Genomic DNA, 13764 nt, shown 5'->3' with positions numbered 1-13764 from the left:
TTGGGTCTCTTAAAAAACATTAAGGTAGACAAGGCTGTAGGGCCGAATGGAATATACTGTTGTTGAGGGAGGCAGGAGATGAGATTGCTGAGGCCTTGACCAAAATCTTCATGTCCTCTCTAGTCACAGGCAAGGTCCTCGAGGACTGGTGAGTAGCTAATGGTGTTTCATTATTCAAGAAGGGAAATAGGGAGAATCCTGGAAACTATAGACTGGGGAGAGTCAAGTCAGTGGTAGAGAAGTTATTGGGGAAGATTCTTAGGGATGGAATTTATGAGCTTTTGGAAAACCATGGCCTAATCAAGGACACTCAGCATGGTTTTGTGCGGGGAAGTGATGTCTTACTGACTTGATTGAGTTTTTCGAGGAGGTGAGGAAAGTGATTGATGAAAGTAGAGCTGTGGATGTTTTCTTCATGGATTTTAGTAAGGCTTTTGCCAAGGTCCCTCGTGGGAGGCTCACCCAGAAGATGCATGGGATCCACGGTGAATTGGCCATTTGGATTGAGAATTGCTTGCCCATAGACGACAGAGGGTAGTGGTTGATGGGACTTATTCTGGCTGGATGTCAGTGACCAGAGGCACTTTGGGAGATCAAATGTAAAGGGACAGTATGCAGTTAATGGCAGGACCCTTAACAACATTGAGTCAAGTCCATGGCTCCCTGAAAGTGGCCACACAGGTTGATAGGGTGCTAAAGAAGGCGTATGGCATGCCTGCCTTTATTAGTTGATGCATGGAGTTCAAGAATCAGGAAGTGATATTACAGCTTTATAAAACTCTCGTTAGGCCACACTTGGAGTATTGCATTCAATTTGCCCTATTATAGAAAGGATGTGGAAAGGGTGCAGAAGAGGTTTACCAGGATACTACCTGGAGTAGAGGCCATGTGCTATAAAGAAAGGTTGGACAAAGTTGGGATGTTTTCTCTGGAGTGTCAGAGACTGAGGGGAGACCTGATTGAGGTTTATAACATTTTGAGAGGCATGGATAGAGTAGACAGCCAGTATCTTTTTCCCAGAGTCGAAATGTCTAATACTAGAGAGCATGCATTGAAGGTGAGAGGGGGTAAGTTCAAAGGAGTTGTGTGGGGCAAGTTTTTTTTACACAGAGAGTGGTGGGTGCCTGGATTGTGCTGCCAGGGGTGGGGGTGGAGGCAGTAGAGGTGATCAAGATGTTCTTGGATTGGCATGTGAATGTGGAGAGAGTGGAGGGAGGTGGACATTGTGTAGGCAGGAGGGATCAGTTTAGTTGGGCATTTAGTTACCAGTTTAATTAGTTCGTCACAACATTGTAGGTCAAAGGGCCTGTTCCTGTGCTGTGCGGTTCTATGTTCAGCATCTACACATGACTGGCAAGGCCAGCGTTTACTGCTCATCCATGGCCCTTGAGAAAGTGCTGGTGAGTCTCCTCGGGCCACAGCAGTCCTTCTGGTGATGATGCTCCCTTCTGGGGAGTGAGTTCCAGGGTTTAGAACCAGTGAAGATGAAGGCCCAGTGATATATTCCCAAATCGAGAAGGACCTGACCAGTCAGAGGTGGTTCTACTGAGCCACACTTGTCGATGGACTGTGAGTACGTTTTGTGTTCTGTCACTGTTCGTGTTGGCTGTGGTCAGGATATTCTTGGCAGACAGAAACAACTCATTGTCAGTGAAAACCAAAACAACTGGCAATGTTGGAAACCTTCAACAAAAACAGACTCTGACAAATGGTCATTGACCCGAAACATTGACAGTTCCTCTCTCCACGGACACTGCCCGACACACTGAGTGTTTCCAGCATTTTCTCTTTTTGTGCTTTATTGTAAATGGAGTGCAACAAACGAAGAGCTCCCTGTCAATAAAACCCAGAGCCCACATGGGTCGTTGTACAGCTTTATCCAATCTCTTGTCCTTGTGCACCGGTTAACATTTTACGGTGATTTTCAGCTCCTCCACTGTTTTCAGGGATTTCCCAAGAGGTCAGTAAAGTGATAAGTTCAGGAATTTACAAACTCATCCTCCTACAAAATACCCTGGAGGTTTTGTACTTTGAGACGTGAATGCGAGTTTTTATACAAAGCCATGCAACTACTTGAGAAAGTATCGGGTCCTAAACAGTACATCAAGTAATCAACATTTGCGCAAATACAGATTTCACAATTATACTGGGTTTTACGATGATAATTACTGGCTGTGAAATTTTAAAAGCAGGAGTTCCATAGGGCAGTGTCCTCAGCCCAGCCATCTACAGCCGGTTCATTAACTCCCATCATCAGGAGATTTTATCGTCTGCCTTAATCACGCGTAGTGATTTTTTAAAATATCTTGCACTCTAGAAAAACAGTAGCTAAAAATAGAGTACATGTTGTTTCTGGTTTGCTGCCTGTGTGAATAGTTTACGGGGCTGAGGTGCTCAGCCATCTTGATGAAGTCACTGGGCACCAAGGGTCCCTTGGAACTTGGGGTCCTCAGGACTCCATGCCTGGTGAAGTGGTGCTGTGGGATCTTTAATGTCCACTTGAGAGGGTTTAATGTTTCACCCACCAGACCGTGCCTCTGACAGTGCAGTGCTTTCTCGGTACTGCAGTGGAGCATCAGACCGCATGCTCTAAGTCCTGAACTTGGACTGGAATTTATAACCTTCTCACTCGGAGGCTGTGAGCACATTGAACCATTGGCAAAATCCGTTTCTACCAAGGATACAGAATCACACAGCTGGAACTGCACCCCAGTAACTGCTCCTGTTTTATTGTTTGGTTCCACGTCCAGGTTTACTTTGGGAGGTGGTTGATTGAGGGGAATCCGTGTGTTGTCCTGTTCGATATTGGCATTTCATCTTGGAACTTGGAGCACTGGAAAGCAGAGCTGTGGGAGTGCTGCTCTATCGGAGTCCCCTGGTACGACCGAGAAGCCAATGATGCCATTCTCTTCGGTTTCCTCGTCACTTGGTTCCTGGGAGAGGTCAGTGAAATCCACATGGGGTCATCCCCGGTGACGGGCTCCACATCATCAGTGTAAATGTTAGGAGTCAGGAAGGAAAAGGCTGGGGCAATTGTCTGAAGAATGCGATGGGACTGGGAGTGTGTGCAGAGTGGTCCTCCCCAGGAAGCGGTTGCCAGTAAAATTGTTGAAAGCTTCCAAAGCAATTTTTCAGTATCCCATGAACGTCTGCCCCTTGTAGTCAGCTGTTGGACTTTGGCAAGGATTCATGCCGTTGTTGAACTGGAATTTTGATGGGTGACGGGAGACCTTGGAGTCTGCCTCTGGCTGATGCTCAATTGAGACATAACATCCAACTGAAATCACAGACACTAGGCAGTTTAGAAACAATGTTGATGTAATCTGGAAGGTATGATGGCATTCCTGAATTTGGGCAGACTCCTACAAGTGGTCAGGAGCAAGTGATTTAACATTGAACAGTCCAGCACAGGAACAGGCCTTTTGTCCCATGATGTTGTGCCGAACTAATTAAACTAGTAATTAAACACCTGACTAAACTAATCGCCTCTGCCTACACAATGTCCATATCCCTCCGTTCACCGCACATCCTTGTGCCTATCTGAGCGCCTCTTAAACGCCGCTGTCATATCTGCCTCCACCTCCACCCCCGCCCCTGGCAGTCCATTCCAGGCACCCACCACACACTGTGTAAACAAAACCCTGCCCCACACATCTCTATTGAACTCACCATCTCTCACTTCAAATGCATGCCCTCTAGTATTAGACATTTCCCGAGGGAAAAAGATACTGGCTGTCTATCTATGCCTCTCTATCAGGTCTCCCCTCAGCCTCCACTGCTCCAGAGAAAGCAACTCAAGTTTGTCCAACCTCTCCTTATAGCACATGCCCTCTAATCCAGGCAGTGTCCTGGTAAACCTCTTCTGCACCCTCTCCAAAGCCTCCATATCCTTCCTATAATGGGGTGACCAGAATTGAATGCAGTAGTCCAGATGCTGCCAAACCAGAGTCTTATAAAGCTGCAATATGACTTCCAGACTCTTGAACTCAGTTCCTTGACTAATAAAGGCAGGCATGCCATACGCCTTCTTTCCCATCCAATCAACCTGTGTGGCCACTTTCAGGGAGCTATGGACTTGGATTGCAAGGTCCCTGAGTATATCAACATTATTAAGGGTCTTGCCATTAGTGTACAGTCCCTTTACGTTTGTTCTCCCAAAGTGCACCACCAATCTTTGTATTGTCTGCAAACTTAATAACCCACCCATCCACATTTTCATCCAAGTCATTCACATGTATCACAAACAGCAGAGGTCTCAGTGCAGATCCCTGCAGAACACCACTAGTCACAGACCTCCAGCCAGAATAGATCCCATCGACCACTACCCTCTGTCTTCTATGGGCAAGCCAGTTCTGAATCCAAACAGCCAAGTCACCCTGGATCCCATGCATCTTGAACTTCTGGATGAGCCGAGCATGAGGGACCTTATCAAACACCTTACTGAAGTCCATGTAGACAACATCCACCGCTCTGACTTCATCAATCACCTTCATCACCTCCTGAAAAAGTCAGCCAAATTAGTAAGACGTGACTTGCCCCACAAACTTGCACTTTGGGAGGACAGACCAGGGTAAGACTTGTATAGTGAATGGTAGGGCACTGAGGTGTGTGGTAGAACAAAGGGACCTGGGAATACAGATCTATAATTCCTTGAGAGTAGCATCGCAGGTAGACAGGGTCCTACAGAGAGCTTTTGGCACTTTAGCCTTCATAAATCAGGGTACTGAGTACAGGAGTTGGGATGTTATGTTGAAGTTGTATAAGGCATTGGTGAGGCCAAATTTACAGTATTGTGTGCAGTTCTGGTCACCCACCTACAGGAAAGATATTGATAAGCTTGAAAGAGTGCCGAGAAAATTTACACAGATGTTGCCAGGACTTGAGTTACAGGTAAAGGTTGAATAGGTTGGGACTTTATTTCCTGGAGCGGAGGAGAATGAGGGGAGATCTTATAGAGGTATACAAAATTATGAGGGGTATAGATAGGGTGAATGCATGCAGGCTTTTTCCCTTAAGGTTGGGTGAGACTAGAACTAGAGGTCACAGGTTCAGTGTGAAAGGTGAAATATTTAAGGGAAACTACTTCACTCAGAGGGTGGTGCGAGTGTGGAACGAGCTGGCAGCAGATGTGGTGGATGCAGGTTCAATTGTAACACATAAGAGAGGTTTGGATTGGTACATGGATGGGAGGGGTTTGAAGGGATATGATCCAGCTTCGGGTAGATGGGACTAGGCAGAAAACCGGGACTAGGCAGAAAACCAGGACTAGATGGGCCGAAAGGCATGTTTCTGTGCTGTAGTGCTTTATGACTCTAAAAAGCCATGCTGACTGTCCCTAAGCTATGGTTATCCATATGCTCATAAATCCTGTCTCTAAGTATCCTCTCCAATAACTTCCCTACCACTAGTCTACAGTTTCCAGGATTATCCCTATTTCCCTTCTTGAATAATGGAATGACATCAGCTACTCGCCAGTCCTCTGGGACCTTGCCTGTGGCTAGAGAGCACACAACGATCTTGGTTAAAGCCCCAGCAATCTATCTCTTGCCTCTCTCAATAACCTGGGGTATATCCCATCAGGCCTTGGGGACTTATCCACCTTAATGTCCTTTAAGGCCCAACACTACCTCCTTCTTTATCTCGAAATGCCCTAGTATATTAGCATGATCCACACTGCTCTCCCTATCCTCCATGCCTTTCTCCTTGGTAAATACTGAGCTAAAGTACTCATTTAGGAGCTCGCCCACATCCTCTCTTCTTTATCCTTGAGTGGTCCTACCCTCTCCCTAGTTATCCTCTTGTTCTTGATGTATCTATAGAAAGTCTGAGGATTGTCTTTAATCCTACTTGCCAAGGACTTTTCATGGCCCCTCCTGGCTCTCCTACTTCCAAGAGTTCCTTTCCATCTTCTTTATAATCATCAAGGGCTTCCTCTGATTTTAGTTTCCTAAACTTTACATTCACTTCCTATATCTCCTTGACTAAATTCACCACCTCTTTCACTCCCTCACCCTGCCATCCTTTTCCTCCCTTGTTACTGGATCATCCCTGTCCTGTACTCTGTGCAGTTGGTCTTTAAACACCCTCCACGTCAGATGTGGACTTGCCCAAAAACAGCTGTTCCCAATTAACTCTCCCTAGTTCCTGCCCAATGCTCCCGTAATTTGCCCTGCTCCAATTTAATACTCTCCCGCAAGGTCCATACATATCCTTATCTATAGCTATCTTAAAATATTGGATGCACTTTAACAAATTCTGCCCCATCCAAACCTCTTGCACTCAGGAGGTCCCAGTCTATATCAGGGAGGTTGAAGTCCCCCACGACAACAACCCTGTTGTTTTTTACACCTTTCCCTAATCTGCCTGCATATCTGTTCCTCAATGTTCCGCTGGCTATTGGGGGGTCTGTAGTGTAATCCCATCAGAGTGATTGCACCTTTCTTATTTTTGAGTTCTCCCCATACAGACTCAGTGGACGAGCCTCCATTATGTCCTCTCTGAGTGCAGCTGTGATATGGTCCCTGATAAGTGGTGCAACTCCTCCTCCTCTTTTACCTCCCTCTGTCTCTTTCCTAAAACAGCGAAACCCTGGAACGTTAGGCATCCAGTCCTGTTCCTCTCTCAACCAAGTCTCTGTAGTGGCCACATCATCATAGTTCCATGTACTGATCCATGCTGTAAGTCCATCACCCTTACCCTTAATGCTCCTAGAGTTAAAATAAACACACTTCAACCCATCCATCCCATCGTGTCTATCACCCTGCTCCTGCCTGTTCCTCCTTACAGACTTACTGGTCATGACATCTACACCTTTCCCTAATCTGCCTCTCAATCCCTCCACTTTCTGACCTGGTGCTCTGGTTCCCATCCCCCTGCCAAACTAGTTTAAACCCTCCCAAGTATCACCAGCAAACCTCCCAGTGCAAACCTCACACATCCATCTGTTCCATCTTTCTGTTCCTGTCCTCACTAGCACTTGACACCGGGAGGAACCCAGAAATCACTACCTTTGAGGTCCTGCTTTTCAGCCTCTTGCCTAATTCCCTATACTCACTGCGCAGGACCTCATCCCCCTTTCTACCCATGTCGTTGGTGCCAATGTGCACCGTGACCTCTGGCTGCTCACCCTCCCCCTTGAGAATGTTCTGCAGTCGCTCAGACACTTCCTCAGCCCTGGCACCCAGGAGGCAACACACCATCCTGGCGTCTCTTATGTGGCCACAGAATCTCCTATCTGTCCCCCTAGCTATCAGGTCTCCTATCACTATTGCTCTGCCTGACTTCACCCTTCCCAACTAAGCCTCAGGGTCAGTTGCAGTGTCACCGACCTGACTGCTGCTGCTGTGCCCTTAGGTCATTCCCCCCACGCCCACCCCCAAGCAGTATCCAAAGGGGTTTACTTGTTGCTGAGGGGAATGGTCACAAGGGAACCCTGCACTGTCTGCCTGCTCCCTCTACCTTTCCTGATGGTCACCCAACTACCTGCTGCCTGCACCTTAGGTGTGACCACCTCGCTAAACCTCGTCTATGATGCTCCTTGCATCCCAGACGATCCTAAGTACTTCTAGCTCCAGCTCCAGTTCCTTGATGCAGTCAGGAGCTGCAGCTGGGTGCACTTCCCACTGGTGTTGACACCAGGGACACTGGCCATCTCTCTGATATCCCACATCCTGCAGGAGGAGCATGCCACTGCCCTGACTGCCATGCCAGTGACTCCAATAGAAAGAGTAATTCTAAGGAAAACTTTACCTACTCTTACTTGTCCCACTGCTCAGCCTCCTCTCACCGAAGCCTCACAAACCAAAGCTTCATCATTTCTACCCAAACACAGTCCTTATGGCTCAAATGCGGCCACTCCCAAAAACAGCTGCTCCACTCAAGCGTGCCTCCCTTTCATACCTGAAACAACTTTTAAACACTGCTGTCTCCTTCCATCTGCTGCTAACATTAGCTTTTCCTTGGTAACCACTGTTCCTGAAATACACAGGCTGATGTACACTCACTGATGATCTTGAATAATTCTGTAGCTGTAGCTGTGTTTTCTGCCCTTGTCTAACCTGATGTTTCTGCTTCGCAGTTTGTTTCCCAGTGCGAGGAGCAGTGCCCGTTTATCGTCACTCACTTCCACGAATGGCTGGCTGGTATCGGTCTGATCATGTGCAGATTCCGCAAGATTCCTGTGGCCACGGTCTTTACAACACATGCCACGTTGCTGGGGCGGTACCTGTGTGCTGGGAATGTTGATTTCTACAACAACCTTCCATACGTGCGTAAACATCCTTCCACTTCTCATAAGGCACTGTTCTGAAGTGTGCAATGTTTAACTGGTTCAAAATGTAGAAATCGGGGCTCAGGCTTGGGGTCAGTCAATGGGTCATGAAACTATCAAACCACCTGTCCCAGCCGGCCATGGAATGAACAAGTCAGCTTAATAACGAACTCGCGCGAAGATGCGGTTTTTCAAGAGCATCTGAAGGTAGCAAGGATTGGGGTGGGAATCCCAGCTCAGGGGTCCTGGCAGGTGAAGTCTGGAGATGCTGGAGTGCCCAGAGTCAGAAGAGCAGAGATACCGTGGGGAATCTGTGTTCTGACGGAGACATGAGATCAGAGAACAACTTGAAACATAAGGATGAGAATTTTAAAGCTGAGACATTGCTTATCTGGGGCAATGATAGTGAGCGCAGTGACAGCGGGCGCGGGGGGCAGTGGGGTGGCAGGGTGGCGGGATGTCCTGGCACAAGGATGCACTGGAACAGTCAGCTCGAGGTACCAAATGCACAGGTGGTGGTACGGCAGCAGAGAGGAGGTCAGGACTGAGGGAGAGGAGGAATGAGGGATCTCAATGATGGAGTCCAGCACGGAAACAGGCTCTTCAGCCCAACTGGTTCATGCCGACCAAGATGCCCATAGACCTCTAAACTGTTCCTATCCATGTACCTGTCCAAGTGCCTTTTAAATGTTGTTATTGTACCCACCTCACCCACTTCCTCTGACAGCTCGTTCCGTATACGCACCACCCTCTGCTTGAAGAAGTTGCCCCTCGGGTCTCCCCTCTGCCCTCTAGTTTTTGATTCCCTTTCCTTGGGAAGGGACTGTGTACATTCAACCTATCTATGCACCTCATGATTTTATACACCTCCATAAGGTCACCCCTCAGATTCCTACCCTCCAAGAAATTAAACTCTCGCCTGCCCAATCTCTCGCTATAACTCAGACCCTCAAGTCTGTAAATCTTCTCTGCGCTCTTTCCAGTATACTGACATCTTTCCTACGACAGGGTGACCAAAACTATACATGGTATTCCAAGTGCGGCCTCACCAACATAGATCCATAGAACCATAGGACACTACAGCACAGAAAACAGGCCATTTGGCCCTTCTAGTCTGTGCTAAAATGGTATTCCGCTAGTCCCATTGAGCTGCACCCAGTCCATAACCCTCCAGACCTCTCCTATCCATGTATCTATCCAATTTATTCTTAAAACTCAAGAGTGAGCCCGCATTTACTACATCAGATGACAGCCCGTTCCACACTCCCACCACTCTTTGATTGAAGAAGTTCCCCCTAAACCTCTCCCCTTTCACCCTAAAGCCATGTCCTCTCGTACTTATCTCTCCTAATCTAGGTGGAAGGAGCCTACTCGCATTAACTCTGTTTATACCCCTCATAATTGTGTAAACCTCTATCAAATCTCCCCTCATTCTTCTGCGCCCCAAGGAATAAAGTCCTAACCTGTTCAACTCCTGAAGACCCGGCAACGTTCCAGTAAATCTCCTCTGCACTCCTTCCTTCCTATAGTTAAGTGACCAGAACTGCACACATCTTGTACAACTGCAACATAATGTCCCAACTATACTCAGTGCCCTGACTGATGAAAGGTCAACGAGCCAAATGCCTTCTTCACCACCTTGTGTTGCCATAGTCAGAAAACTCTGTGCTTGTACTCCTCAGTCCCTCTGTTCTACAACTCTCCCCAGGGCCCTACCGTTCACTCTGAAAGTCCTGATGGAGCAGTTATGTGGTGATAACCTCAGCAAAACTTCAGGTGCTGCCAGGAAGAGATGGAGTGGGTGGCTGGGATACAGAACCTGTACTTCCAGCTGTCTGCCTGTCCTCCTCACTCTGATTACCGACCTTTCGATATCCAGCCTTCAGTTCTAAATACAGGTTGTTCATTCTTTAGTGAAAACTGTGATCCATAAAGTAATTCCTGGGGAATTCAGCCAGACATAAGCTTCAGAAGCATTCATTTATCACAGATATTTGCTGTCTCCTTTGAAGCATTTCTCTGTCTCTTTCAATATTCTGCTCTTTATGTCCAATCAACTCAAGCAGTTTCTAATGGAGAATGTTATCAACTGAGTTCTGGGAATCAATATTCACTTTCTAATCTATACATTTTATTTAAATTCCCTCTCATGTTAATCCCTTTCACCGATCTAGGCCAATAAGTTCAGAGCAGTCTGCTTTCCTTCAGCTATTGATTTACTTCACCTCTACTTACAGTTCAGTAATTTTGTATCTGTCTGTGGTAACCTGGTTTTATCCCTTCTGTCTGAGCAGGTTTACAACAATTGACTGGCACCAGTTTCCAGAGATGGTTTGAAATTCAAAGACCTGCAGATGCTGGAAATCTGAAGCAAAAATAGAGTCAGCGGGTCAGGCAGCGACTGCTGTCTGACTTGCTCGGGTTTTCAGCATTTTCCATTTTTACTCTAGGAATGTTTTGTTGTTCTGCCACACAGATGTCTGTGCAGTGGTTTTGGATGTTTATCAATGAAAAGTCAAGGAAAAGTAAACTCAAGTGAAATAAAAGTCTATATCCAACAAGTGAGAGTAATTTAAAAGTGGAAATAATCAGAGTTCAGAACCAACTTGTTGCCATGCACGGACAGTAAGTTCAAGGATGTCAAGGGATATTGAGGCTGGATAAAGGAACATCGGGAATCAAATGGCTCAGATCGAGGAGGCCATTCTGAATAGAAATTGTCTGGGGCTGCTTGAAGAAATCAAGAGATGCAAGAACTATCACTGGCAGACCAGTTTAGGGAAAATCCCAAAGGATTTTATGTCTAGTCAGGCCAAGAATGATAACCAGGGAAAGAAAGAGGAGCACTAGGAACGAAGGGATCTGTGTGGGGCCAGAGGTTGTACGTCAGGTCAGGAATGAATACTTCTCTGTATTCACTCAGGGGAAGGTCGTATTGATGACAGCAGTGAAGCTGATGTAGTTCACATGAACTTCAAGACAAGTTGATGAACTGCATCTGATATTGGCTTGGTAACAGGAGGCAGAGGGTGACAGTTGTCCCTGGAAGCCTGTGACCAGTGGTGGACTCACAGGGACTGATGCTGGGACCCTTACAGTTTGTTACATACATCAACGAGTTAGATGTGAGTGTAAGAAGTGTGATTTAGCAAGTTCACAGCTAACACAGAAAGGGGGATGTTGTTGATGGGAGGAAGTCTTAGGTTAAGGATGATGTTGATCCAGTGGTAAGATGGGCAGTGCAATGGCAGATGGAGTTTAATCCTGATTAGTGTGAGGTGCTGGGTTTTGGGTGAACACAGTGAATGGTCGGGCCCTGGAGGGTATTGGGGAAGTGAGACCACGGTGTACAAGTCCCAGGGTCCCTGAAGGTGACAGCACAGATGGTGAGGACAGGCTACAGGATACCAGCTTTCTTTAGCCAGGAGACAGTTCTGCTCACAGCACTGTCAGAAGGATGGGATTGCACCAGGGAAGGTGTGAAGGAGGTTCACCCAGACGTTGCCTGGGACGGAGCCTTTCAGTGATGAGAGAACCCAATGAGCTGGATTTGTTTTCCTTGGAACAGGGGAGGCTGAGGGGGAAGTGTACAAAATGATGAGGGGCAGGGGCAGGGTGGATCATGGTAAACTTCCCCCGTGAGGTGTCGAATGCTGGACTACATCTGATTAGGGTAAGGGCTAGGAGGTTTAGACAGAATCTGAGGAAGAATCCTTTCACCTAGAGGGTGACTGAAGGGAGGTGGGCATGGGGTGAGTGGGTGGTGCAGGCAGAGACCCTCACAATATTAAGTATCTCATCAAGCACTTGAATCTTCAGGGTATAGAATGGTACAGACCAGTGCTGATAAATGGGACTGGAATATTATGGGTGAGCGGCTGTAGCACTGAGTATGGATAGGGTGGGCTGAAGGGCCTGTTCCTGTGCTGTATGACTGAGAAAATGCTGGAAACACTCAGCTGGTCAGGCAGCGTCTGTGGGAGGAGAAACATTTGATACCCTTTGTCAGAACCGTTCCGACGAAAGGTCTTGGACCTGAAACATTAATTCTGTCTCTCTCTCCACAGATGCTCTCTGACTTGCTGAGAGTTTCCAGCATTTTCTGTTTTTATCTCAGATTTCCAGCATTTGGAGTTTCTGATGTTGGTGCTACTGATGGTGTCTGTTCCAGTTTGATGTAGACCGTGAGGCAGGTGAGAGGCAGATTTACCATCGTTATTGCATGGAGCGTGCAGCTGTCCACTGCACTCACGTCTTCACCACAGTGTCGGAGATCACAGCCGTGGAGGCAGAACATCTACTCAAGCGCAAACCTCGTGAGTTACCTCAGTACAAGAACCTTGCTCATCCTGTGGGAAATGTGCCGCAAAACCACAACTTTGAGACTGTGATGTTGTTTGGAACTATGATGTTGCAGCCATAACAGAGATTTGGTTGAGAGAGGTTCAGACTGAATGCTTAATGTTCCAGGGTTTCAATGTTTTAGGAAAAATACAGAGGGAGGTAAAAGAGTGGGGTGGTGGGGGGTGGGGGAGTTGAGATTAAGATATCTTTATTAGTCACATGTACATTGAAACACACAGTGAAATGCATCTTTTTGTGTAGAGTGTTCTGGGGGGCAGCCCGCAAGTGTCGCCACGCTTCCGGCACCAACATAGCATGCCCACAACTCCTAACCTGTACGTCTTTGGAATGTGGGAGGAAACCAGAGCACCCGGAGGAAACCCACACAGTCATGGGGAGGATGTACAAACTCTTACAGATGGTGGCGGGAATTGAGCACGGGTCGCTGGCGCTGTAAAGTGTTACGCTATCCACTACACTACCATGCCTGCCCCAGGGACAATATCACAACTGCACTCAGAAGGGACATAATGAAAGGCTCATCCACTGAATCTATATGGGGAGAACTCAAAAATAAGAAACGTGCAATCACTCTGATGGGATTATACTACAGACCCCCCCCCCCCCCCACCCCCAATAGCCAGCAGGACATTGAGGAACAGATATGCAGGCAGATTAGGGAAAGGTGTAAAAACAACAGGGTTGTTGTTGTGCGGGAATTGAATTTCCCTGATATAAACTGGTACCCCTTAGTGCAAGAGGTTCAGACAGGGCAGAATTTGTTAGGTGCATCCAGGAGTGTTTCATAAATCAGTATTGTAGATTGTCCAATGAGAGGAGGGGCCATACTGGACCTGGTACTGGGAAATGAGCCTGGCCAGGTGACTGACCTTTCAGTGGGAGAACATTTGGGGAACAATGACCACAACTCCTTATGCTTTAAGATGGCTATAGATATAGAATAAGTATGGACCTTGCGGGAGAGTATTAAATTGGAGCAGGGCAAATTCTGGGAGCATTGGGCAGGAACTAGGGAGAGTTAATTGGGAACAGCTGTTTTTGGGCAAGTCCACATCTGACATGTGGAGGGTGTTTAAAGACCAACTGCACAGAGTACAGGACAGGGATGATCCAGTAACAAGGAAGGACAA

The 13764-nt window shown here is 47.2% G+C and overlaps 1 protein-coding gene across 1 annotated transcript in view; it reads left to right on the top strand.

The window, feature by feature from the left end:
* Positions 1-13764, top strand: part of LOC127585437 (glycogen [starch] synthase, muscle-like) — a 69964-nt gene that overhangs the window by 8732 nt on the left and 47468 nt on the right. The window contains exons 3-5 of the mRNA XM_052042864.1: positions 2751-2942; positions 8078-8266; positions 12441-12585. Coding sequence (XP_051898824.1) covers positions 2751-2942; positions 8078-8266; positions 12441-12585 — 526 coding nt within the window. The remainder of the gene's footprint in view (positions 1-2750; positions 2943-8077; positions 8267-12440; positions 12586-13764) is intronic.

Source organism: Pristis pectinata, chromosome 33 (genome assembly GCF_009764475.1).
Source record: "Pristis pectinata isolate sPriPec2 chromosome 33, sPriPec2.1.pri, whole genome shotgun sequence".
Taxonomy (NCBI): Eukaryota; Metazoa; Chordata; class Chondrichthyes; order Rhinopristiformes; family Pristidae; genus Pristis; species Pristis pectinata.
Note: the sequence above shows the minus strand (reverse complement) of the source record. Positions and strands in the feature narration are given on the sequence as shown.